Source organism: Mauremys reevesii, linkage group 1, assembly GCF_016161935.1.
Source record: "Mauremys reevesii isolate NIE-2019 linkage group 1, ASM1616193v1, whole genome shotgun sequence".
NCBI lineage: Eukaryota > Metazoa > Chordata > Testudines > Geoemydidae > Mauremys > Mauremys reevesii.
In genome coordinates, this window is record NC_052623.1 from 279,605,659 (window position 1) to 279,633,525 (window position 27,867).

Genomic DNA, 27,867 nt, shown 5'->3' on the forward strand with positions numbered 1-27,867 from the left:
GGCCCCCGACCCTGCTCCACAGCTGGAGTGCTGGAGTGGGACAAGTCTCAGACCCCACTCCCCAGCGGGAGCTCGAGGGCCGGATTAAAATGGCTGGCAGGCCGGATCAGGCCGTAGTTTGCCCACCCCTGCCTTACAGTATTCTTAAATAGTACAATAACAATGGACAAAGTCCTAAGGGAGACACTGTGCCCAACAACCTCCCATTACTATTAGCTCAGCACCTCTCAGGATGTGGCTCACTGCTTGCAAAGACTCTAGCAAACTTTAAGCGTCAACGCCTTCTTAACTACATAACATTGGAAGAAGTATAAGAGTGAACAAAAAGAGCGATAATTTCTTAAAGCCTGTTAAAAAATAATCTGGCATACATGTAATAATAAGAGACGTCAAAACCTCCCACAGAGAACTGAAAGCTACAAGGAAGCACAGAGTAATAAAATTACCAAGCTGCTTGTCTGCCATTTCCTCGATTTCAAATTAAGAGACATCAGAACACCGATACGTGATTCAGTGAATCCAGTGTATTTTATTTAGCAAAAAACTCAAGAGCCACCAATCGATAACAAGACTTCACTCAAGCATATGCTGGATCACAGAAGGATCCACTTCTCCGGCCATCAGACTGGTGTGCAGACTTTGGATTGTGGCTTTGATTCCAAAACGCTGTCTCCAAAGGACAAATGCAGCCACAATCTGTGACTGCACATTGTGAGGGTGATTGACTTTACATCTATAGATGTCATTCTGTGACAAACCCAGGTACAGTACAATATGCTCCCACTCAGGCCCCAGGCTCCTGGCAAGTTTGTTAATCTGCTGATCTGTTGGGGGGTTCTTCAAAACGTCTGGTGGAATTCCAGTTAACCCGTCATCTGGAAAAAAGCAAAAAGCATACATACATCACCAGGCAATATTTTGGGCAAAAAAATGGGCAAGGTTAATGCAGTCGGAAGCTTCAACCAAAGGATTTAGGGAACAAAACATATCTAAAACGGAAGGATTCATTACCAAAAAAAAAGTGATAAACAAACTTTGTTATAGGATTCTGAGATTTAGGAAAATAAAAACCCTAGACATTGTGATACTACTCAGGGTATGTCTGCAGAGCCTGTGGAACCAAGCCTCCCAGCCTTGGGCTAGCAGGGCTCACACTAGCATAGGTGCTGGAACTAGGGGTGCTGCCACACCCCCGGCTTGAAGTGGTTTCCATCATATACTGCGTTTACAGTCTGGTTCAATGGCTCTGTGCCTCCACTAGACAAATTGTTCCAGCACATTAGCACTCCAAAAAGAGCTGTGTAGACAGCGCTCTGAAATTGTGGCTTGGGTTGGAGCTCTGGCTCTGAAGCCCCCTCCGTCCCCTTCCTAGGCTTCAGAGCCTGAGCGGCAACTTCAGTGCTTACATAACTAGTTTCAGAGTGCTAGTGCGAGTCCTGCTAGCCCGAGTCTGTCCGCCCGGGCTGGGAGACTTGCTGTCACAGGCTGGGTAGACATACCCTAAGAGGCCAAGATTTTCAAAACTGACTGGTGATATTGGGTGCCTAACTTGAGATCCCCGAGCAGAGGGGGTGTGTTCAGCACTTCCTGAAAAGCAGGCCCCTCTAAGGTGTCAAGCTGGGCACTCAAAATCACCAGTCACTTTTGAAAAGTTTGGCCAGATTTTATGTCCTAGTTGCTAAGAACAGAAGGGACCATTATAGTCTCACCTTCTGCATAAACACAGGCCATAGAATTTCAGCGCATAATTGCGTCAAGCCCATAATTCCTGGTTTAACTACAGTATATCTTTGAGAAAAATATCCAACCTTAAAGACATCAAGGGATGAAGAATCCACCACATTCCTAGATAACTTGTTTCAATGGTTAATTAACCTCACTGTTAAAAATTTGTGCTTTACTTTTAGTCTAAATTTGTCTAGCCTCAGCTTCCAGCCAGTGGATCTTGTTATGCGTTTGTCTGTTATATGAAAGAGCCATCTAGTGTCAGAAATCTTCTCCCCGGGGAGTAACTTATAGATCATGATCATCCCTTAACCATCCTCTTTTAAGCTAAATACATTGAGCTTCTTTTGTCTGCCTATTAGGCATGCTCAAATCATTCTCGTAGCTCATTTCTGATCTCTTTCCAATTTGTCAATGTCCTTTTTGAAGCGTGGCCATGATGAGTAGACACAGTATTGCAGTAATGATCTCACTAAGGCTATATACCATGGCAGAAAAATCTCCATACCACTTTATTATTCCCCTACTTATATGCCCAATGATCACATTGCACTGTGAGCTCATGTTCAGTTGGTGATCTACAAGTACTTTTAAATCTTTTGTGTGTTGCTGCTTACCAAAATATAATCCCCCATTCTGTGAGTCTGATCTACATTCAGTGTGATCTAACGTTCATGCATATAGTTGTATTAAAATATATATACTTCAAATAAGCCTAGCTTACCATGCCATCAAACTTGCTCTGTAGAACTGACCTCTCCTTAACATTAGTTGCCATTCCACCAGTTTTTGTCATCTGCAAACTTTGCCAGCAATGATTTTATAGTTCCTTCCCAGACCACTAACAGACATATTGAATAACAGTGGGCCATTAAAAGATCCCTGTGGGATCCTACTAGAAATGTTCCCAGTGGACAGGTATCCCCCATTTACAGGGTGTTTTTTTTTTTTTTTAGATCTAGCAGTTAGCCCAGGGGTTCTCAAACTGGGGGTCAGGAAGTATTACATGGGGGCAGGGCCGGCTCCAGGTTTTCTGCCATCCCAAGCGGCAAAAAAAAACAACGGGGCAGCGCGATCGCACCGCTCCACTCTTCGGCGTCAATTTGGCGGCAGGTCCTTCGTTCCCAGAGGGACTGAGGGACCCGCCGCCAAATTACCGCCGAAGACCTGGATGTGCCGCCCCAATAGCGGCCGGAATGCGGCCCCTTGATATTGGCAGCCCCAAGCACCTGCTTCTTTAGCTGGTGCCTGGAGCCGGCCTGCATGGGATGGATCACGAGCTGTCAACCTCTACCCCAAACCCCACTTTGTCGCCAGCATTTATAATGGTGTTAAATATACATAAAAAAATGTTTTAAATCTATAAGACGGGGGCACACTCAGAGGCTGGCTACATGAAAGGGGTCACCAGTACAAAAGTCTGAGAACCACTGAGTTAGCCAGTTTTTAATCAATTCCACCAAATTGCCCATGTCTCTTCTCCACTCCTGCCAGCACAATCCCAACCTGCAACACCCTATCTCACTCAGCTATTTGGCCTCTCCTTATTCACACTCTCCTTCCCGTTACAAATTATTTCCCATAATCCCTCTTCCCCAACCCAGTACCATTCATCTGGCCTTCCTCAGATCTCTTTCATGGGATTTTTTCCAGTCACATGATCCCAAAACAATTCTTTTGACTGGCTCCTGAATTTTGTCCAAGTTCCCCAGTGCTTCCCCCAAAATCCAGAAATGTATTGCTCACCTCAAAAAATTCCAATGCACTGAAAGATTTTACTACCAGAGTCACAGACTACAGTACCAATATAGTCCATCCACCAATACAGCTACCCAAGGAAATGCATAGGCTACCATAGTTAACAGTGTTTAAAATGTTAAAGGAATGGAACATAAAACCTCCTGTAAACCTGAGGGGCCTTCTTGAGAATTCCTTACTGTAATTTCAAAGGAACTGAAAAGGATATTTTAGATCTCAATGTGCTGTTCAGAGACACAGTCTTTTGCCTGTAAAGTCCCAGCTGATACTAGTTACATTGAAAATGATGCAATTGGAAAGAAGGTATTGCAAACATATCTATGAAACCTAGTCATCCTTAGATACTAACCGTCCCTTGAGATTACACCCTGATGCTACAGGCCAATGAATTTTGTCCTCTAAATTTGTTGCCTGGGGGACTGCATCAAAATGGAAGATAAATACCCTCCAAGAGAGCGCTAATTATAGCCTACTGATCTCAATGATGAATAAGCAGCCAGCTCCCTACAGAAGAGCCGTTTTGTGCAATCAAATTCATAGCTCCAATATCGTGCTCACAGTCTCCATCAATGTAACACAGGAACAACAGTGAAAATGCAGCACTCCCTTTGCAGCATGAAAAGTTTCTTGTAAAATATTTTTTGCATAAAATATCCAGGGCCTGCAGATCATTTGGGTCATTCGAGACTGATGTACACTATCAAGAGCTGTTTTGAATAAAAGAAATAGTTACTGTCTAAAAAATATTGTAGGCTGCTTTCATCTTTATGTCTCCAGACCACTAGAAGAGCCCTGGGCGGTTGAATGGTTAACAGAGGACTAATAATGGGCTCCTCTGCCTTCCTTAGGTCACCAGGACAAACCCAGCCCAAGTCAGGATTAGCTGAACAGTATGACCCTCAAATGGCCATTTGGTGGCTTATGGGAAATAAATTGGTGTTTTCAGTCCAGATCACAGTGGACGTAATTTCAAATCAGTTTGCAAAAGTGGATTACTTTGGGCCTGATCCACTGAAGTTAATTAATGTCTTTCAACTGACTTCAGTAAGCTTTGGGTCATGCCTTTTGCTGGCAATCTCAGCAAAGGGATCAAGGATGAAATGGGTAAGAAGACTGAACTACCCTCTCATCAGTAGAGGGGGTCTCTCCAGAAAAGGGTTGAGACAACATTGGTGGGGCTGCCTGTACTGCCGCTTCCCAGCTCTGCAGGTAATCAGAGGCCTTCTGTCTCCATAACTGTTAATCTCAACCCTCCGTGAACAAATATTTAACTAACACTAAAATTAAAAAGATATGGCACAGTATAACTATGGTTATGTTGTACTCTGGCTGATAATATCTTGTGGTAATACAATTATTATTATGCTTAGCTACTAAATATAAAACGACTGCTCCCCTCCCCCCAAAGAACTGTTATCTGCCAACCTCCTATGATCTTTGCTCTCATACCAAACTGTTTACATTTTCTGGGCACTAGCAATAAGATGATTTTACGCTGAGGATATTGAAATGTGATTATGCAGGGAGGCTTGAAAAAACACGTTATCCGGCCCTTCCATTCTCTAATATTAAACAGATTTTGACATCTAGTTGTGACCCAGGGAACCCTTGGTGCCAACAAGCAGAAAACACAGAGCTTGGACAGGGTTTTACAGGGATCTCCTGGGTCAGATATCTGCATGATTACTCACCAAAAAGTGGCATGAAAGGTCTCTCCTGAGAGCCTGTAGCTCACTGGTTACCATAACCATTGCAAAATGTATGTAGGGATAATATTTAAGGAGTTATGTATCTACACTGAAAATTATGTTCTTAAGGTCTTAGAATAAGGGAGGTCACCAAAAGGTGACATACCTTGGACATATTCCTTTCAGGTAGGAGGTAGCAGACACTTATATCCCTGTCTGATCATTTGTGTATTGTCTGCCTCACAGTGGAGGCCTATTTGCAAACTGAGCCAGGTGCCAGTCAAAAAGCTGCAAAATCTACAAAAGAGAAAATCTACAGGAAGAAACAAACACAGCAGGTGGAGTGTCCTGTTTATGGAAGTAGACAAAAGATGGGACTGGTACATCCTGGGGGGCAAAGAAACTCACTCGGTCATCCTTCACCTAGGAGACAAGCTGACAGGTTGTCTGTCTCATGAAAGGAGGATTACAGCCAAGCCTGGTTGTAAAGCGCTGCAAGGATTTTGGGTGAGCATTGCTCTAAGACACGAGAATAGCTTAGGGCTTGGCTACACTTGAAAGTTGCAGCGCTGGGAGTTACAGCGCTGGTCGTGCAGCTGTGCAGGAACAGCGCTGGTGTGTGGCCACACTCACAGCTACCAGCGCTGGTGTGTGGCCACATTTGCAGCATTTGCAGCACTGTTGGGAGTGATGCATCATGGGCAGCTATCCCAGCGTTCAAGTGGCAGCAATGTGCTTTTCAAAAGAGGGGGGTGGAGTGGGGTCTAGTGTGACAGGGAGCAGGGGGAGAGAGAGAGAGTGGATTTTTGGAGCCAACACTGTGTGTTACCTTCCTGCCTTGAAAAATCAGAACATGTTCCCGATCCCTTACCCTTAACTCTTAACTGCAAACAGCCTGCATCCAACACGACTCCCCGCTGTTTCACCCACTCCCTGCCTGCCTCTCATTTGATTGTTTACAGCCAGGTACAGATTGATCACAGCAAACAGGAGCTCTGTTTGTTTTTTAGATAAGCAGTACCGGCAACGGAGCTCCGCGCGGAGCTCGGAGTTCACAACAAAACAAAGAGAGGCTGCATAACAAAACAAAGAGAGTAATTTAGTTAAAAGCATTCTGGGATATCTCCTAATACCCTGGAGGCCAATTAAAGCGCTGGTGTGTGGCCACACTTGACGAGCAGCGCTGGATCACCAGCGCTGCACTCGTTATACCCCAACCAGACCAGGTGTACAGCCAGCGCTGCAGCCAGGGAGTTGCAGCGCTAGATGTGCCTTGCAGGTGTGGACAGTTACTAATTGCAGCGCTGGAAAGCCTCCACCAGTGCTGCAACTTCCAAGTGTAGCCAAGCCCTCAGTGTAATTAAGTCTAAGCTTTAGGATGAGCGTTATGATTTTGTTTTATATGTAACCATTTCTTTCCACTACTTCTACTTGCTACTACCTCAGTCTCTGTACTTTGTTAAATAAACTTATACTTAATTTCATTATAAATAGGGCCCTACCAAATTCATGGTCCATTTTGGTCAATTTCACAGACATAGGATTTTAAAAATCATGTTTCATGATTGCAGCTATTTAAATCTGAAATTTCACGGTGTTATAATTGTAGGGGTCCTGACCCATAAAGGAGTTGGAGGGGGGGTGTCCACAAGGTTACTCTAGGGGGAGTTGCGGTACTGCTACCTTTACTTCTGTGCTGCTACTGGCAGAGCAGCTGCTAGCAGCAGTGCAGAAGTAAGGATGGCATGGTATGGTATTGCCACCCTTACTTGTGCGCTACTGTCTGCAGAGCTGGACCCTCAGTCAGCAGCTGCCACCCTCTGGCTGCCCAGCTCTGAAGGCAGCAGTGCAGAAGTTAGGATGGCATGGTATGGTATTGCCACCCTGACTTCTGTGCTGATGCTGGCAGGGTGCTGCCTTCAGAGCTGGGCACCTGGCCAACAGCCACTGCTATCCGGCCGCCCAGATCTGAAGGCAGCACAGAAGTAAGGGTTGCAATACCGGGACCCCCATAAAATAACCTTGTGACCCCTCCCTGCAAAACCTCAATTTGAGAAACGCTGGTCTCCCCCGTGAAATCTGTATAGTATAGGGTAAAAGCACACAAAAGACCAGATTTCACGGGGGGGTGGGGAGCCCAGATTTCACGGCCAGTGATGTGTTTTTCATGGCCGTGAATGTGGTAGGTCCCTAATTATAAACATAGCTAATTGCTGTGCATTAAGCAGAGCGGTGATCCAAAGTAGATCTGGTAAGCTGGCACGTACTGTTTCTTTGGAAACAGTGAATCTGTGTATACTGCAAGTGTCCAGTGGACGCGGGGCTGGATACTCCAGGGAGATTGGAGGGCTCAAGGTTTGGCGAGTGACTATTGCTACTTCTGCAGAGTAGCAGTGGGGCCTGCAAAGACTAAATGGGAGTGTTTGAGTTGATGACGGTGTTGGGAAGCTGACCCATGCCAAGCACAGACAAGGCTTCCTCATGCTAAGAGCAGATGCAGTAGGGAGATGCCCGGCAACTCGTACCTCTGGGAAGCATCACACAAGTACCGTATCTTGCCTTCAGCATGTTATCAGCCCTTTAATAATAAATAATAATAATAATCATCATCATCATCAATAAAACCCATCCAGGAAATCTTTTAATCTAATATGGGTGCACATGTTTCTGGGATGTTAGCCAGATGTTATATTTAATACAAAGCACTGTGATTTGAGTCCCATTCTATACTCTGTGCCGATTCTTTTTCATATATAGTAGCACATAGTTATTGGAACATTTGGGATAGATAGATAATGTTATCTAGATATATAAAAATTGTTGTATCTTTATTGAGAAATATTTAAATAGGCCATTTTAGATGCAAATTCTAAGTTACATAAAAGAGGGTTGAGGTTTATTATTATTACTGTTTTACAAAAGTAAAGGCATTTCAGTTGAGGGGGAAATTTGCTATACAATTGAGGCCTTAGTCTTTAACATATTGTTCAGATACTACAAGTAATTTGTAGTAACTACAAAGTATCCCCCTAAATACTCTAGTGAGCCTAGCTGTTGGGGCCATATAACAAATTTCAATGAACAAGGATCAAACTCAATCCTTTTCTTTCAGTCCTGATGCAGGCAAATTGGATCACACCTTCCAAAGCCCTGTCTGCTCCCATTTCTAAGGGCTAGTCTACACTAGATGCAGCTGTGCCACTGTAGAGCATCTGCTGAAGACGCTCTATGCTGAAATGGCAAAGCTCTCATTAACTTTAGTGGTGCAAGAACGGGGGGAGGTGGGGGAGTCGGGGGTGTTCCTGAGCTTCCAGACCAGTGCATAGACAGGAGGATGGTACCATGCTGTTGAAAGCAGAAAGCAAACAGAATCAGGATCTAAACAGAACATCCCATAAACGCGTACCCAGACACAACGTGGCTCTCCCTTACTAATCCAAACAGCACAGCCTTAAGTGGGGCAAAATGGCAGGATGCCACCTGTGAATTCCCTTGTTCCTCAGGGCTTTTCTGACTTACAGCCATGGGTCATTGAAGCATTCCAGTAATCCCCTGTGCCAACGGCAGTGAGGAGAGATGGCATAAAGCTAACCAAAGCAGGCTTTATGCCACCTTGAGATTTTCTTATGTCAGGGGACTCCCCAGCTGGCCACACGAGTCAGCTTTAGTGCTGGTTTGTGCCACTCATCAGGGCCAAGGATCCGGCCTTCCATTCCCAAGATTGTTGGAAATCATTAGGAAGTGCGTAATTCCCACAGAGTTCACAGCAAGTGTTATCAATATTCTCAGTGATGACTTTATCCTCTGGCCTTCACTCAGAGCACAGTTCTTCCCTGAAAAGTGCTAAAGAAAAAAGGCAGCCTGAGGCTCAACATTTTTCATCTCTCAGTCACCTCCATAGCAAATCTGCTCACTTGACAAATCGAGTGAGCCAACAGCCCGTCACATTCGGAAGACACATTTCATTTTTTAAAGGAATTTAACAACAAATTGCTCTCCCTGCGGCCCCCTACAGGCCTATACACTTGCTTAACTGAAACACATCACAGATCTGAACTGCCAGGTTCTGTCCTGTTCCAGGTGTGATATATTATACAAATTATTTAAAGAGTGAATGTTCCTAATAGCAAATAATTTGCATGTAGCTATAAACTCAGGGCATAGACTGGAACAGAATTTGGCAGCTCTGGCTGGTAGCTGGGTGGAGGCAGCAAAATCTGAGTGGGAAGCATGGGGAGGGGGGCGTGCTGTGATGATTGGTTCTGCAGCAGAGCAGAGTGCTGGGCCCCTGGGACAGGGAACCCCCCGGGGGAGGTAAGAGGTGCTTTTGCTGCTTGTTGCAGGGTAGGATAGAGTGATCTGGGAGCTCTGGAGGCCGGGGGATAGAAGGTGTTGTGGCTCCTGGGTGGGGGCACCTGGCAGAGGTGGTGGTGGGGAATAGAAGGTTCCGGGGCTCCCTGGAAGCAGTGGGGGGATGGGGAAGGGAATTTTGCTGGGGATGGGGTAGCTTAGCTTGGTTTGTACTGAGGGCAACCTGAGGCCAGTATCAGGCCTCCCTCTTGTGCTGTCGCCCTTCCCAGCTTCTCTTCCTGGCTGCTCCTTCTTGGCCCTGTTCCATCAGGCAGAATGACAGGCAAACGCCTGTAGCCCCCTGCATATCTAAACATGTGAGCTCAAGGCTGCCCTGCGGGAATGCGTGACTGGACTGTCAGATACATGTCCTGAGAGATGCATGATATTGGGCAGCCCTGCACAGTGCATGTGTACTATGTACAGCACCAAGCCCTTTGTTTGCACTTTGCAAATACTTGACAATGAGAATGAAATATTACAGTGATGTTACAGTTATTCTAAACTTCAAACGGCTCAAATTGCTCAACACTGATGCGGTCAGACAAATTACCCAGACTATCTCCCAATTTCCGACCTTGTGCAAATGAGACACTGAACTTGCTCAGAGGAAGAAAAATGGCACTTTGCAACAGCTCCAAATAAATCATATATTCTGGAATAGGAAGATATTATGTATGTACGTACCACCCACTTTCCACCCTGTTTACTAACAGGATGGAAGAGTCTGAACCAAAGCCCATTCAAATCAATGGTGGTCTTTCTACTGGCATCCATGGGTTCTGGAAAAGTATTTCAAGGATCAAGGAAAATGGATTTAGATGCTGTAATATTTGAACCTAGGCAAACAGGTTGGATATGTTAGAAAGTTTTCCTTATCAAAGTCAATTAAAGTAATATAGATTAAAACATTCTTTAGAAGGTACAGAACCCCCTGCAGGTGTCGCTGTGTATAGCAATCTGTCTGTCTGTGCTGTTACACATATGAGCAATGAGTAACATTTCTTCACCTTGGGAGAACATGTCCATGATGCAAGATTTTGGCAGGCCCTGCCCTAATCTCTCCCCACTGCTCCCTTGGAAGAGGTTTTTACTCACTACTTAGCTTCGCCTACTCCTCATAACCCAGTACGAGGACATCTGCTTGTAGTCCTGTCTCATAATTGCTGCCAAGAATTAGCTAACCTGTCAGTGGAAACTCCCTTTTCCTTGAATTACAGAATGGAATCAGTATTTTGGAAACCCCTGGTGACGGAAAAGCTATCTGCAGAAACTACGGGCCAGATTCTGCTGTCAGTAACACCTCAGTATAAATCCAGAGTAACTCCACTGCCTGCTGTAGAGTCTGATCAAGCTCAGAGTCTGGCCTATTAAATATACAGACTATACTGCAATATGGAATCTGTACCAAGAGTAGAATGCGGAAAACAACACAAGCCTTCCAAAACTAGCATAATACTTTGCAGGTTCAGTTAGCACTGACCTGTTTATTCCCCATTCCCTCAAACCTACTGCAGCCCAGGCTTTAATGAGAAAACTACACTAGTTTGGGATACTGCTGAGTTAGGTATATACAGTAGGTATCGTTTTGCTCTGCAGCCCTTGTTTTCATGTCTGAATTAATTCAGGATGGTATGAAGCCTGTATAACTGGATAGCTTCTAATCTGATGAATGCAAACAAAAAAGTCATTAAAATGCAGAATATGTATAGTACCAGAAATCACAGCCACTGACAAGTATCCATATGATATTTAGTATTTCCATGTATTGTAACTGACTGATCAAAGCTGCTAATTAAAATGGAAGACAAAAATAAAATATGGTTTGCCATATCCTTTGAAATGCTTCTACATGGGGTCCACAAGTTCTCCCAAACCTTAAGCATCCGGTAGTGAACATTGGCAACTTTAATAGTCATCATAGCGAATGAGGTTATATGACTGCAGACCCAAAACAGCGAACAACTGTTGGAGTTGGCAACAAATAATGATCTCGCATTGGTCCATGACCCTAAGCGGCACGGTATCTTCCATTCAGCGCGTTGGAATTGAGACTACAGCCCAGACCAGTGCTAGGTCACGTCGTATGCCAATCACACACAGCCAGCAGCGTGTACTGTACTTAATGATTTTCCACCTGTGGAAGCATATTGGCACCAGAGCAAGCTGGTTTCTGCTGCAGTTGTAGTACATGTGATCAAGTGCTGGCACTTACAACTTCCATCAAAAATGGATTCCAACATAAGCTGAAGACTGGTGTCAGTTTTCCTTGACCTGACCATGGCATAGGTATGGTTTGGCACGTGGGCCTTTTGATGAAATTGTCTAGAACTATGCCAAGTTGGTTAGTATGTGCAATGGCTCTGTTTTTGAGAAATCACCATTTCCATGTGCGTATCAGTGATAGAAAAAGTGCTTGGCGGCACCAAAAGTCTGGCCTCCCACAAGTAGCAATATTATCTCCGACATTTTTCAACTTATATTCGAATGACCTGCCATATACTGGGTCTCACAAGTTTGTTCATGCAGATGACACATGCCTCGGCTCTCAGTCACACTCCTCTGACATACTTGAAAGTGTTCTGAATGAGGCTATGGTCAATTATTGTTGTCTGTGGCGCCTGATACCAAATGGAAGTAAGACCGTGTGAAGTGTCTTCCACTTACATCATACACAAGTGGACAGAGAGCTGAATATAGTTCTTAATGGTCAGAGAATAAAGCATGATTCACACCCAGTCTATCTAGGCATCATGTTGGATAGAACGCTCACATATCGTGACCATCTTACAAATATAGCGACTAAGGTCAAAACGTGCAACAGCCTGCTCTGAAAACTGGCTGGATGACATGGGATGCCAATGCCCAAACATTACACACTTCAGTCTTGGCACTCTGCTATTCAGCGACGCAGTACTGCGCTCCAGTACAGGCTCATTCGTCTCACACAAAGATGACTGACGTACAACTTAATTCCACCATGCATATTATTTCAGGCACACTTAAATCTAATCCTCTACTATGGTTACCAGTTCTCTGCAATATTGCTCCACCCAGTGTTTGCAGAGAGGAAAGCGTAGCAAAGCTTGTCACAAAATTGTGTGATATGCCACATCTACTGTTAATTAAAGACTTGTGTAGTCCACCACATGGTTGTCTGCCCTCACAGCACCCATTGTGGATAAATTTACCAGGTGAGGGACTTATGGTAGAGGACACGTGGAGAGTTTCATGGTCCATAGAGAAAGTGACAAATAATGATCTTGTCTCTGACCCCACTTGATGTCAACCTGGGTTTGATTTACCATGAAGGCAATGGAGCCTTCTGAACCGATTTCATACCAGACATGGAATTTGTGCTGCAGTGGAATTTTGGTGGTGTTTTAGAGATAGTCCACTCTATCAACATGGGCAGCCACAAACCACGACACATATTGTTGAGGACAGCAAAATGACTCAACTTTCTGGAGGTCTTCGTGCCTTGAATATTGTTGATAAGAACAATGTGACTTGGCTTGAGTGGATTGCATATGCTAAATACATAAATAACCAGTATCAGTATATTTTTCAAAACATTCTGAATGAAAGGATAGGAAGTTCTTTGTCTTTTTAGTGTAAATACATCTGAAGCTAACACAATGCTACTAAATTTGTGAACTACATTACAGCCCTGATTCTGCAACACTGAAGTTGTTTGTAATTTTAAAACTGGCCTCAGTGGGAGCAGGATCCACCCCTATGTTATCAGTTTGAACCACTCCATGCCAAAATCTTTATATTGCAAGCATTACTGTACTAATTGGTAAATAGATTTCACTTAATGATGTTGGATATTAAAATGTGACACTTATCAATCTCCTTCCTTTCCATATTTGTATGAAAACAATAGATTGTGAGAAGCTAAATGCATTTCTGGTATGATAAAAAAAATGGTCCAAAAAGTGGCAGAGAATTTTGGAATCTATGAGTAATTCATGAATGTGGAGGATTCCACTTCAGCTTAATAAAATCTGCTTATTTAAAAGTTCAGGTATAGCTTATTAAGTTGCTAATCATTGCATAGCAGCTTCAAAGGTGGCAGCCAGAATATTAAAACCTGGAACATATTATATGCATCAAAACCATGACAAAAATACTGTATATTCAAAATCTTTGGTAATGTGTTTCTTTTTTATTTGTTTAAAAGTAATTAAAAAACAAAGCAGCAGCTCACTAACCATTTCTAAAAGCGAAGCAGTTTTTCTGAACAATCTGTCTGATCTAGCATTTTCTACTCCCACCCACTGTGACAGATTTATGTTACCAATTTGCCTGAGGCATCAGGTGATTAGGCTGAGGCCGCAGGACTGTTAGGGGAGGAGATGACAGAGCACACCAAGTGACTGAGTTTAAAGCTTTATTAATAACATAATAAAATAACAGCGGAGTGCTGGGGGGTTTTCATGTTACTTAGAGGAAGGAAGAAAGCGTTAGTGCCCCAAGCCCTAACCCACTGTTTTACTTACACATGCAGTACCCGGGGCTGGCCAAGCCTGGGTGTAACGTATGAAGAAGGGCGGGAAAAGGTGGACGGGAGTTTTGTTTTGTGCACAGGTTGTCCAGGGTTGGCTGTTGATCTCCGATTTGCTTTAGCTTTTAGGAGGGTTTTAAGTTTGGGGGCTTGGGGGGGGCTTTTGTTTAGGGACCTTTGTTTTCCATGCTTTTTGTACCAGTTTAAACCAGTTTTTTGTGGCCTTTTCAGTGTTCCCAAAACACACCAGTGTTAGGGATGTGAGACGGTTGTTTTTTCCCTTGCTGGCGTTCACCGTCTCCCTATTTTTGGGGGGTTGGGTAAGATCCAGGTACAGCTGCAGCCTTTTTGGCTGTATACAGTTTGTTTGAACGCAGTGACCTTGGACTGGAGCTGGCGTCTTATCTTTGGGCTGAGCTGAGTTGTCGCATTAACCCACTTTCTTTTCCCTTCCTCCCCCTTCGGCCTCTTGTAACCTGCAAAGGAATTTTTTACTTTACACTTACACCTTTAACCCTTCCCAAAATGCCTTGCGACGCTTGCAACAGCATTAGGAAAATACAGTGCTGATCTACCTCCCCAGGGGACCCCCTGAGGGAGGGGGCCATTGGGTTGTGACATTCCCCCCTTGATTCCGAGTCAACATTTTGTTGTGAGGGGTCACCACTTAGGTTTCCACCTTCCCTCGGACATGGTGGCTAGGGTTACTGTTGGTTTTCTACATAAACAGAAATATAGCACAAACCAAATGGTTAGGGTAGCAACAATTGCATACACTAGCTAGTAGTGGCTTTTGGCTTTATTAGTAACATTGTATAACACATCCCCCTGTTGACATAGATGCCCCATTTGAATGGCTGTAACAAAGGCAGCTTTTTTCAGATTAAACGTGTGCTGCAACACTGTAAAGGAAGAGGCATTTGCCTGGAATACAGTCAGTTGTTCCTGGGTGTGCGTCAGGGGCAGGAAAACATTGGGTGTAATTCATGAAAAATTAAACACAACATAATTAGAGATATTAACCATACTTAGCTTAACCGCGGGCCAATGCACCCTAAGTTTTTGTTGTTGTTTTTTAAACTCACGCATGCTACGGCTGAGGGTGTATACAACGAGAATTGTTTGCTTGGAGTGAGAATTACTAAGTTTTTCTCCTTTTACCTGGGATTTTTACAACTGGGGGCATACCCACCTGTACTGTTCCCCCACCAACCGGGGTGGAGAGAGGAATGCTAACCCTTTTTCCGTTTCTCAGGCATACTACAGCTGAGGGTGGGCACACCTTTAATCATAACATTTTTAACATGAAATACCAACAGTGCTGGACAGAGCAAACCTGAAATACCAAGGGCAGAACAGTTGGTGCGCTCTGCAGGCTCCCCCTGCAATTCTCCACCAAAACTGTGACAGATTTGTGTTACCAATTTGCCTGAGGCATTCCGCAGTCATGGGCGGTGGCATCATCGATGGGTTTATGGCTGGACCCACGGGCATTAGGGAGCGCGGACATGGAAGTCCAGCTGCCCAGGCCGGTGGAGTCCCGGGAGGCTGGTGAACTCAATGCCCGCACCACGTGGGAGGCAACAAGAAGGAACAAAACCCTGTTGCCTCTTTCAAAGGCGGGTGAGGACCTCGCCTGGTTGGAGAGGGCTCTCACCAAAGTCAAATACAATCCCTGAGGTTCCGTGGCGGAGCTTCAAAAAGGCATGCATACTTGGCAAAATTTATGAAACCTGTATGCCAAGTATAAACAGCAAAAGGGTAAAAACCTAGGGGCAGCTGTGAAATTAATATAAGCTGCAGTGGCCATGTGGTATCAAATGCTGTCGGGGCAGAAAGAGGAGTTAGGGAGAAGGGAAGAAGTCTGTACCTGACAGCTGGTGGAAACTGAGCAGCTAAAAGTGTAAATCACTAACCAGGCGACAACCCAAGCCTATGCCCAAAACAAGTTGCAGGCCTTAAAACAGAACTTCCAAGCGGAAAAAGCGAAATGCACCCGCTTGAAAGCACTGGCTAAGCAAGTACCGGTCCTTCAGAAACTCGTCAAAAATTTAACCATTCGTGCCCAGCATACGCAGCAGCGGCAGTGTGTTCGCCATAAAAAAACAATCGAACAGTTAAAATGCCAACCGGCCGTGCGTTCTGTCCAATGGCAGCCATTACGGCGGGTAAAGGGGAAGAAGGTTGTACGTATGGCACCCCAACTACAGAAAAGAGCACCCCGTGGCGTGATTACAAAGAGGAAAGGGACCAGAAGGGGTGGGAGGCTTGTTGAGGAGCCCACCCTGTTTGCTAAATTGGAAGTAAAACAAAGCCTGTGCCCATGAAAAGGGACAGTTCAACAAGAAAAATAGGACACCACCAATTAAGTATCTGAGCCCCTTCCACATTAAATAGATTAGGAACAGTGAAGTCCCTGGTGGATTTTATGTGATCCTGACTCTTTACCCTTTTTGGATATGAGAGAGAGAGAGAGAGAGAAAAATTATTTGAATTGATGGTAAGCTACAGTTGAGAAACAGAGTAGGATTACAACAATTTTTACCACCAGCACCAAAATGGTATCCACAGCATCAACTGCTTGCTTCCCAACTGTTGCCTACCATCAATTCTAATCATCTCTCTCTCTCACACACACACACACACACAGTGAGATCCATGAGTCTACGGAGTTTAGACTCAAATGCATAGAAGTAAAATGGTACAGATGCAAAGAAAACACTCCCTCACCTCCTCTATTGCCTGTTCCCTATTTAAAGGGGGTAGCTATGCATTACAAACATTGTGGACCTGACTCAGTTACACTAAGGCCGCTTTGCACTGCTTTAAGAAATATGCTTTGTTGTTTTTTACTAGCTGAAGTATATAAAGCTGAAAGCAGACTCGGTGGTGCCAGAACTAACCATGGCATCCTTGCCCTGAAGCATTTATGATCTAAGAAGGCACGAGCAGGTTCAACACAGAGCTTGGTATGTTGGTCCCAACCAAGTTCTGTGGCACACTGAAAACCAAATATTAGAGGCAGTGTAAAATTAATGGAATTTAATCTCAAAATAAGTAACACAAGAAAGACTGAACAGATATTACTCATTTTATATTTAATTCAAAAAAATTCCTACCATTTTTAGTGTGCTTAAAGCTACCATAGCATTTCCTGTTTGCCTCAGAATTTAGCCCTGGAGTGCTGGAAAAAAAACCCTAACTTTTCCATGAGAATAGAGGTCCAGCTTGTAGTATGGTCTACTGGACATAGGGTGACCAGATGTCCTGATTTTATAGGGACAGTCCCGATATTTGGGGCTTTGTCTTATATAGGCTCCTATTACCCTCCACCCCCATCCTGATTTTTCACACTTGCTGTCTGGTCACCCTAACTGGACAGAGCACTGGAGTAGGACTCAGGAGATCTGGGTTGTATTCCTGGTCCCATCACTGGCCTGCTGGGTGACCTTGGACCAGTCACTTCCCCTCTCTGTGGTTGTATTTCCTCATCTGCAAAATGGGAATAATAAGGTGTCTTTGCTTTGTGAAGCACTTTGAGATCTACTGATTACAAATGCTATACAAGAGGTAGGTATTATTATTGATATACATTAGTACTAAGTTAAACATATGTGCAAGGAAGTTAAATTATAGTTAGTATGAGGCTCACAAGTGACTTTTCTGATATTTGGGCATTTTAAAATCTCAGACATAATGCAGAATTAACACAACAGCTATGAAATGAAATAAAGTTAAGTGAAAATACACTTATGTCAGGGGCGGCTCTAGGAATTTGGCCGCCCCAAGCACGGCGGCATGCCGCAGGGGGCGCGCTGCCGGTCCCACGGCTCCGGGCGACCTCTTGCAGACGTGCCTGCAGAGGGTGTGCTGGGAGGGCGGCAGGCGGCTCCGGCGGACCTTCCGCAGTCATGCCTGTGGGAGGTCCACCCGAGCAGCGGGACCAGCGAACCCTCCGCAGTCATGCCTGCAGGAGGTCCGCTAGTCCCATGGCTCCGGTGGACCTCCCGCAGGCATGACTGTGGAAGGTCGCACTTAGCGTGCTGGGGTCTGGAGCCGGCCCTGACTTATGTAATCAATTACAGCCTGATTCTGGAAGCTCTGCAGCTCTTAATGAATTCAGTGGGAGCTGTGTTGTTCAGTCCTTTTCCAGATTAGGCCCCAATCCAATCTACCCTTTCCCCCACATCAAATCCCCTCCAGGTGCTACCACAATACAAATAAGAAATAGTAACAGCAGTCAGCAGCTGCCTGTCATGATAACTATCAAGTACATGCATATCTACACTAGATTTCTTTTAGTTCCACTGGAACCAGATTTCGCTTCTGTCAGCACACACCAAGCAGATGGGGCTGCACTGAAAGTATGTTTCCCCCATGGATGTAGTCAACTAGGGAAAGCTGAAGTGATGAATAATTGTTTTAACCATTATGTGACAAGTTCATCATATGACTTTCGTCAGGGGGTTGGAAATCACTTCTTCTACCCACCTTGAACCCTCATCTCAAAAGGCCTATCCTCTCCTGGCAAAGCTGTTGAGCAAACACTATTTGATTGCTCTTTTGCCTGGAAAAATCATGATAAAAATCGACAGGGTGTTTCTCTCCTAACTCGAAAAAACAAACAAAAACTCTTAATAAGCAGAGTGAAATTCCTATTAGTGACATTCCTAGAGAGGGAAATTTCCAAAGGCTACACGCAACTTTTCAACAGAAAAAATCATGTGCTTTGGATTTAGCTACAGCTGTTTCTTTCTTGCAACAACAAAAATAACACTGCCAGTTATTAAGTGCTGTTTTGTTATATAATGCAGTTAATCTCACTTTTTTTCCTTAGAGGATTTAAACCAAATATTACTATAGGCTATTCTATTTAGCCTTGATAAAATTATTCATTCCTTATAGAGATCTTTCCTCAGAACTGGCTACTTTTTTGGCCTTGGTTTAAGAAGTCAAAATTAAAGATCTGTGCAACAGCTAGACCTCAGTTTAGAAGAGTGCTTTTGGCTGGCAAAGTTCTTTTAGCTGACAGGTGTCAAACCAAAATTAATATTGTATACATTGTGATTTACTGACGTTCAGATTTTAGTGAAGTGAGACTGTTCCTTCTTGCCTATGGTCACACAACAGGTCAGTGGCAGAACCAGGATTAGAACCTCAGGGCTCGACTCCCAGTCCAAAGAACTACTGGACACTGCTGCCTCTTCTAGTTATTGTCAGGGTTTCCACACATGCTTAATGTAGGGCTCTCATAGAACCGTGATCTACTTTTATTTCTCTGTTTTACTTGATTTGATTAATTTCATCTGCAAGCTGGCTCTTAAGAGAGACTAGTTCGCTTATTAGACTCCAAGCGTTTAAATAATAAATTGTTCCTAGTTATCTTTAGTGTGAAATTTGGGAGTGATATTTGGCGAATCCACTAACCTATTGATCTGAGGTGCCAGACTGAAATGGCTATTTTACTAACTTGGCGGCTAGCTATTTGAGCTACAGCTGATAGACTAATATGTACATATTTTTCTGAATAAAGAGACCTAATCTTGCAACTGACTATGCATGGATGGACCTCTATGTCTCCCCCCACCTGCAACTGATGTCAATGAGGCTCTGCACAGTCCCAGAGGGCCTCCCACACATTGCCCTGTAAATTGCAGGATCGAGCCTAAGAGTTTGCTCTGATATTGTTCCTTGGATCATATGATTCATTGTTTGCAACTGTTCCAGTGAGCACCTGCTTATTTGTGAGAACATCTGAGAACTCCTAAAGTTTCACAAATGTAAGTATCCAAACATTCCAATCAGAACTGCATCATTACTGATTTACTATCTATTATAATCAACCTCCATCATATATAATCAATCCATTAAAAAATATCCATGCTATTGCCCCTTCTGTTTGCTGTGAGTGTAATGCTGTTAGCAGAGACAGCGAAGTAGCATGGACTGGGATGTCTTCAGAATGCATGACACTCAACTTGTTTGTTTGGTTTTGTATTAGATGGAGATGGATGGTGCAGTTGTTAGACATTCCCCAGTGACTTCCTGAGACTCCGGGTACATCTATACCACAAGTGCTACAGCAGCGCTATGGGGTACACACATAGTACAGCGAGCAAAGGGATTTTTTCCATTGCTGTAGTAAATCCATCCCCTCAAAAGGTGATTAGCTAGGCTGACGGAAGAACTCTTCCATTGACCTAGCTACATCTACAGTGGAAGTTAGGTCAACCTGTCACACAGGACATGAAATTTTTCACCGCCCTGAGTGATGTAGTTAGGTAGACCTACGTTTTAGGTGTAGACTAGGCCTAGTGTTCAGAAAAATACTTAGCTGGGTTAAGATCAACTCTAATAAGAAAGAAGTGTGGTAAAGCTGCTGGACCTGGGGAGAACAATCAGAGGAGATGGCACATGTAATATCTGCTGCCACAGCTGAAGAAGTTTCTCTACCTCTTGTTACTCAGGTTTTTCATTTAGAGGGTTTTGCTGGATCTGAAATAGGCTATGGATGCTGAGAGAACAGTCATGCTTTTTGCCCCAATGGGCATCTGGCACCTTCTCCTCCTGGATGTGTACTTCGCCACAATGATTCATTATTTATTTATTTATTTTTACTAGATTACAGGTCTGTCACATCTTAGGCGCATTTAACATGCGTGATTTCAGCTTTACGCGGTCGGCAAAACAAGAAAAAAACAACAAAAAAGAAAAAAAATAATTTAAATACCGTTTCTGTAGTGCGGGTGATTCCACCCGCCATTACACTCAATATAATTTTGACTATACGCGATTTTCGCTTTACGTGCTGGCTGCAGAATGTAACCCCAGCGTAAGAGGAGACAGACCTGTACTGCAATGCACTCTCTGAAGGGCTACTTGAAGGCCACTCCAACTCCAGCTGACACAGAATGCAGCTGCCAGCTCACTTTAGCAGAGCTTCCTGCGAGGTCCCTTGTGTCCCACAGGTTACACCAACTTCCAATTTTGTATCCAGATGCACTTCAGGGTGTTGGTTTTAATCTGTAAATTCCTTTGGGCCAGATTCTGACAGCCTTACTCATATGGAGTAGTAGTTTTGCACCACAGATAGTCCCACTGAAATCTATGGACCTGACTGCCCAATGAGGCACTCAGCTACGTGAGTAAGGAGAGCAGAATTTGTCCTTTTATGCTTTGGGACTCAGACTGCTTCTCTTCCTTGCATTTCCTCCTTGTCGTTGAGCCCAATGGGCTCACCTGAGCTCACCATTCCTGGATGTGTTCAGCTGGTAAGTGGGTATTTCCTGTTAAGGGACCCAGATTCCGGAATACAGTCCTCTCCCCACACCTACCACTTTTGGTTGGACAGAGGCCCAAGTTTGATGACCATTAGGCCATGTTGCAAAGCCCACCCATTTCCCCAGGCTGCATCTGAGCAGGTGACTTGGTTTGGGATGAGTGAGGTGGCACAGGAAGGCTTAGGGCTGAGAGGTTTTTAGGCTTGGGTTTTAGAGTTAGGGCTAGAGACGGTAAAAAAAAGAGAAAGGCTCTATGTTTTCCTCAAAAAATTCCAGACAACACAGAAATGCTTCGTTTTATTGTAAGTTTTTTGCCATAATGAAAAAAAATGAAAATTTTTCCAGTGAGCCTATTACTGTGGCATGTGAACATGTTACATATCGAAATAAGTTCACATGAATGGTCTACACATCATTATTTGTAGTGTGGTAGCAGTTTGAGGCTCCACTGTGCAAATGATGCACTGTACAAATGCATAGTACGGGATGTTCCCTGCCCTGAAGAGCTTACATGCTACAAAGAGAAGACGGACAGTTGAAACAGGAACCATACCCTTGTGTTTCTTGACATGTGTGCTTGTGAAATCTAAAGCATAATGTAGGGTTCTGTATGTATATTATTAATAATTATTTATATAAATTCTCAACCCAATGCATCTTTACAGACATGGGCAGCAGTAACGTGTCACCAGTCATTCCTGTCTATGGCTTGTTCAATCCGTTAAGCTCAACCTGGTCATGTCCCTGCATGAAATGTCCTGCTATCTAGTTAGTGGTCTGACTGACCTTGGTTGCATTTGCATTAATTTTCTTTGGTATCTTGTTATCTGTTTCTACAGTGTCCCCTTCCCCTGCCGTTGTAATATTTTCAACTGCAATCAGTCCCATTCCTTGATTACATTCCACTCTCCTTCTAACTTTCTCATGGGTCTTAAAATCACTCCACTTTACACCTGCCATCTTCCGAAGAACTCTCATCTCTACTGCCTCCAGCCTTCTGAGGTCTGTTTCATTTAACGCAGCTGCTGCTAGATCATAGAGGAATACTGTCAAAACACAGTCATTTTTCACATTGGTACCAAATGCAATCTTTTTATCAGTCCATGATTTCATCAATATCTGTGCAGCACTTGTAGCTAAAGCACATCTCCTTTTAGCTTCAACCTTGATGGAACTATTAGCACGAATCAAGCTTCCTAAGTACACATATGATTTTATTTTGTATTTGTATTACAGTAGCAGCTAAAAGCCCCAACTTTACAGCTGGGGGACCTTGAGAGAGAGAGAGGTTGTGACTGTATGGCTGTAGCAGAGCTAGAAACTGAACCCAGGTTTCCTAAGTCCCAGGCCACAAAACTACCTCTCTTCCATGTAAACACCTGAGTTTTCTGTCTCCTGATCCAGAAGCACTTAGGATTTTCAGTAACTTCACCATTCTTTTCATTCTATTCTTATTCTTTTCTTCCCATTCCGGGGGTAGTCTGGATTCAATAAGGTCGCAACCCTGAAAGTAGTTTGGATTTCTGCCCACAAAAACTTACTCCAATGGGTGGAGAGCCAAAATGCTATTGACTAATGAAGTCAGCCTATTATGCAATATATTGAGAAAAACTGTTAATGCCAACGTTGGGGTTTTGTTTTTTTAACACTGTTTTTCTTCACCACAGAATTCCCGTAACTGAACTAACTGAAGTGTACTTTGATGAGTTACGACAGCACAGAAAACCCACCCATAAAATTATAGCCTTGCAATATCTTCCAAAGTAAATTGTAATCTTGGTATAACAGCTGGTGATGGAAAACTACAAACCTGTGTTTTTCAGGCATAACAGAAACACGTGTGTGTGTGTGTGTGTGTGTGTGTGTGTGTGTGTGTGTGTGTGTAAAACCCAGAGAGATAGCGAGTGTTATTACATCTTTTGTCTCTTAATCTCCTTAGTCCTGGGTTCCACTACATTGAGAGGGCCCCAAAGGGTTAACCCCCCTGGAACACTAACAACACTAGCAGCCTATATGCTTGCTCTGTTGGTATCTCATTGCCTTATGATCTCTCAGGCAGCAGCAGATAGCAATAGTTCTCTGCCCAAACCGTCCCACTGCTGGCCTTACCTCGTACTCCTGGTCCTAAACCATCACTCCTCCAGTGCCTGCCTCCTTCCCTGCTGTCTGTCAATCCCCAAAGGACACAGGTGAATCACGTTAAAAACATGTAAGTTGCTAATATATTTGCCCACTTGCCAGTAAGAAAATGGAGCAATGTACAGTGCCCAAAAGATGTGGATCTGGGCAAGGTTTATTGTCATGTGTATTGCTGTAGAAGTCGAGGAGCCCGAATCACAGCCCAGGACTCCACTGTGCTAGGTGCTGTACAAAGAGAACAAAAACGTGGTCCCTGCCCCCAAAAAGCTGACTTGTTCCCTCAGTTCCTCCTCATTTCCAGTCCTGTTCCTGTTCCTGCCTGTCACTGCAACAAAGAGGAGGGAAACTGGGGGAGAGATAAAAGCAGCACTAAACAAACACTCGCACACAATGTTGCCAGCAGATGAGAAGCAGCACCTGCAGCCCTGGCACCCATTATAGTGCTTCCTGCAGGAAGTGTTGATAAGAGGGAATCAGCAGGACTGGGAACAGTCCAGAAGCAGAAAGCCTGGGGTGGAGGGTGTGCTTGCAATAAAAGTGTGGAGGACATCACAGTACTTCTAGGTTCGCTGAACAGAGAAGTGGCCAGTCCCATTCTCCTTTTCTCTGATTCTAGGATTGCTTAGACTATAAGCCAGGGGTCTCAAACATGCGGCGGCCCGCGGAGCTCCCCAGGGCCGCCCAGAGGGGGGGGGCAAAGGGGGCAATTTGCCCCGGGCCCCGGGCTCCGCAGGGGCCCCCAAGAGAAAAGCGGAGGCTCCCGCCTCCGCCCCTCTCCTGGAGCCTCGGCGCATAGAGCGCCGAGTCTCCGTCCGAGCGCCTGAGCCCCGCCCCGATCCGAGCCGTGGGGAGGCGGGGCTGGGAGCTCTGGGCTGGCGCTGCGCTCGGCGTGGAGCTCACAGCCCCGCCCCTCACCACGCGGCTCTGAGCGGACGGCTCAGGCCTCGCCGAGACGTGCTCGGGTAAGGGAAGCGGAGCCGCGGGGCGGGCCGGGCCTGGGTGGGAAGCGGGACCCTCCGGGGCCGGGGCCGGGCCGTGGGGAAGGGAAGCGAGACCGCCGGGGCGGGCCGGGAAGGAAGCGGGACCCGCCGGGCCGGGGAAGGGAAGCGGGACCCGCCGGGCCGGGCCGGGGGTGGGGAGGCGAGACCCGCCGGGGCGGGTGGGAAGCGGGACCGGCCGGGGTGGGAAAAGAGGACCCGCCGCGCCGAGCGCAGCCCGGTCTTCGGCGGCGGGGGGCCCCTTCCGTTCCGGGACCCGCCGCCTAAGTGCCCCAAAGACCCGCGGCGGGGCAGGGCCGCCCAGAGGGGGGGGGCAAAGGGGGCAATTTGCCCCGGGCCCCGGGCTCCGCAGGGGCCCCCAAGAGAAAAGCGGAGGCTCCCGCCGCCAAGCCACCAAACAGCTGTTGGTGGCGCTTAGCACTTTCCAGGAGGGAGGGGGGAGGAGCGGGGAGCCGTGCGCTTAGGGGAGGAGGTGGAGAAGAGACAGGGCAGGGGCGGGGCCTCATGGAAGGGGTGGATTGGGGGTGGGGCCAGGGGCAGCAAGGGGGCGTGTCAGTGATGCGGCCCTCGGGCCAATGCACTAGTCCTCATGCGGCCCTCGGGGTCATTTGAGTTTGAGACCCCTGCTATAAGCTCTTCATTGCAGGGACGGTGTCTTTATTTGTTGCTGCAAAGCAGCTGGCATACTACTGAGTGCTTTAAAATAATAAATAGGATGGGGTCGGGAGGACGGATAGCTTCAGGTCAGCTATAACTGTCTCGCTCTTCCTCTAACACGCTTTAAAATGCCAGTGATTGAAGTGCTTCGGAAGTTGAGCTTGTAAAATATGCAATTTGCAAGACTTGTGCACAAAATAAGAATGAGTCGGCAGGCCACTTGGCTCCTGGCGTTGAGCTAATGTACATCCCCGGCAAGTTAGCATGTCGGGATGAATCTATACAGAACGACGGGGAGGTGGAAGTCGTGAAAATGAAGGTATACAGCCTAAAAAATAAAATCCTTCAAATTTTGCCACACTTCTTCATGAACACACTAATATTTCAAATGGACAGACTTGCAGGAATGTCCAGCCTTTTCTAAGACATCTTGATCTGAAACATTCATGACCATCACAGTAGTATTTTTCTTGGATAGTGTAATGAATCAAATTTATTACTTATCGGTGCCCAAAGAGCTTATAATAAAAATACAGAGTTGAGAGCACTCAGATTCATCAACTCAAACCAAATACTTGTGAAAAATTCATTACTGTCGTACCAGGAATACAACTCTCAGGGTTTGTCTACATGGTAACATGATGCACTAGACAGTGATGTGATTTCTAAAGTGCAGTCACATGTTACATATAAACTGGTCTGTGTAGACCCTGCTGGTGTGCATTAAAGGGTCCCTAGTGCACTTTAACATGTTACTATTTCAAACACCGGCAGAATCTACACAGGCCAATTTACATGCAACACAGTGCGCCTCAGAAATCAAACTCTCATGGAGCGCATTACCCCACGGCGTAGACTAGCCCTCAGAATATACTCAGTCTCCCAAACTGGGTGTCAAATGGATATTTTATCCAGCTGTGTCATTCAAAGCCAATTTAATAATTTAGAAATTCTGAAATAAGCGAAGTGGCTCTGCAAAGACCCCAAAAGGTGAGTTCTTGGCATCTCCATCCATGAGCAGTGGGTGAGCACTGTATGAGCAGGGGGAAAGGTAGTTTTGCATAGTGGTGTTTAAAGTAAGTGCAAGATTGAGTTTTGAAAACTGTACAGAAGTACCACCAACTGCTGGAGAAGCAGGGCTCCACAGTTATTACAACTGAATTTATATTACTGTAGCACTTCGGAGCTCCAGTCATGGACTAAACCCCATATGTGTAGTTTGACTTCTATGTTTGGAGGGAGTAACTCCTATCAGGCCAACGGCCGTGTGTGGGGGGGAAATTCTGCACCCTACCTGAGATTTGCAGTTTGGGGGGCAATGCCCCCATGCTCCCCCAACTACACCCAGGCTAGAATCCCATTGTGCTAGGTGCTGTACAAGCACAGAACTAAAAGATGGTCCCTGCTCCAAAGAGGTTACAATCTAGGAATGTGGCTTTATCAAACCTTACAGCCTCATTCCACACTGGTCTCCCTGACTCCCACTTTCCCCTGCTCCTTTCGGTGCAAACTGCAGCCCCTTAAACCATCTTCTTGACGGTAGCTACAACCATTTCACCCTCACAGCTTTTGAGTCCCTCCCCAGGCCGCCCCCTTCACTACATTACATTCAAGCTTCTTTTCCTTGCCTTCAAGACTCTGAGTAACTTGGCGCCTCCCTGCTTCTCCAGTTCTTTTATTGCGTCAGCCCTGCCTAGTCCACAACGCCACCAGCTTCAATACATCATTTTGTCTATTTTTTCCACACCCACACACGTGGAAGTGACCAGTAAAGCCAATATTCCCTAAGCTTCTTCGGGTAGGGGTTGTCTCGGTACGCATTTGGACAGCACACGTTCAAGGGATACTGTCATATACATCCCTCCATGTCTAGGGCTCCTAGCCGCTAGGGTAATACAAATAAATCATCTTTTCTTTACTTCTAGTCATGCCATGTAGGGTGGTGGGGAGGAAGGGATGGTTTAGAATTATGTTTTTGCTTCCTTGCCTAGTGTGTCCATGCTGAATATTTAGATCTAACTGTATTTTCACCAAATGGAAAACATAATGCAGAAAACGAAACCAAAGCCTACTGAAAACTTTGGGCCATTGTTTGATTTAAAAAAAAAGAAAAAAAGGGTGCCTAAAGCTGGACTCTTATGCCCATACTTAAGCATCTAAATACATGAGCAAATTTTCAAAAATTCTGAAGTTAATGGGAGCTTCTGTGCACAGTTTTGAAAACTCACCCACTTATTTTGGTGCTTAGGTAATAGCCTAACTTTAGCCACCCAGCTTTTTTAAAATCTTGGCCTTCAACTTTTGTCTCTTGAAGGAAAAGAGCAAGCAGTTTTAATCACATGGGAGGGGGGCTTTTTATTTTTTCTTGCTGGGACATTTCTACTTTGGGCTCAGCAAATAAGGACTCTGCTATTAAGTATCTGTCACTGAATACTTAAATATCTTGTTCTGCTTTTGCCAAACTATCTACAAAAATGAAAAATATCCCTTAAAATAAAAACCTTCTCAGAGCTTGTTTGTCTCTCCATTGGAAGGCCAGTTGCAGTTTCAGAAAGACTAATATGTCCTCAGTCTGAAAAGGAAGGAGGGTGTATCATTAGAGCCCTGCGTGGATACAAAATTTGTATCTACATCCGATCTGGAAAAATTGTCTGCGTCCATGGGTCACCACGCATGCCAAGTCTCAGAGGAACCTGGCCCCCATGGAAGGACTTCACCGGGTATCAGCAGAAGCCCCAGATCAGAGGAATTATAAGCTGGTC

General features: G+C 45.1%; 1 protein-coding gene across 6 annotated transcripts in view; it reads right to left on the minus strand.

The window, feature by feature from the left end:
* Nucleotides 1-501: 501 nt before the first annotated feature.
* The window catches only part of CRADD (CASP2 and RIPK1 domain containing adaptor with death domain), a 103,295-nt gene continuing 75,929 nt past the window's right edge, over nt 502-27,867 (minus strand). For all 6 annotated transcript variants that reach the window (XM_039501020.1, XM_039500984.1, XM_039501029.1 and 3 more), the window contains exon 4: nt 502-875. In XM_039501020.1, the coding sequence (XP_039356954.1) occupies nt 574-875 (302 nt within the window). In that variant the 3' untranslated portion in view covers nt 502-573. The remainder of the gene's footprint in view (nt 876-27,867) is intronic.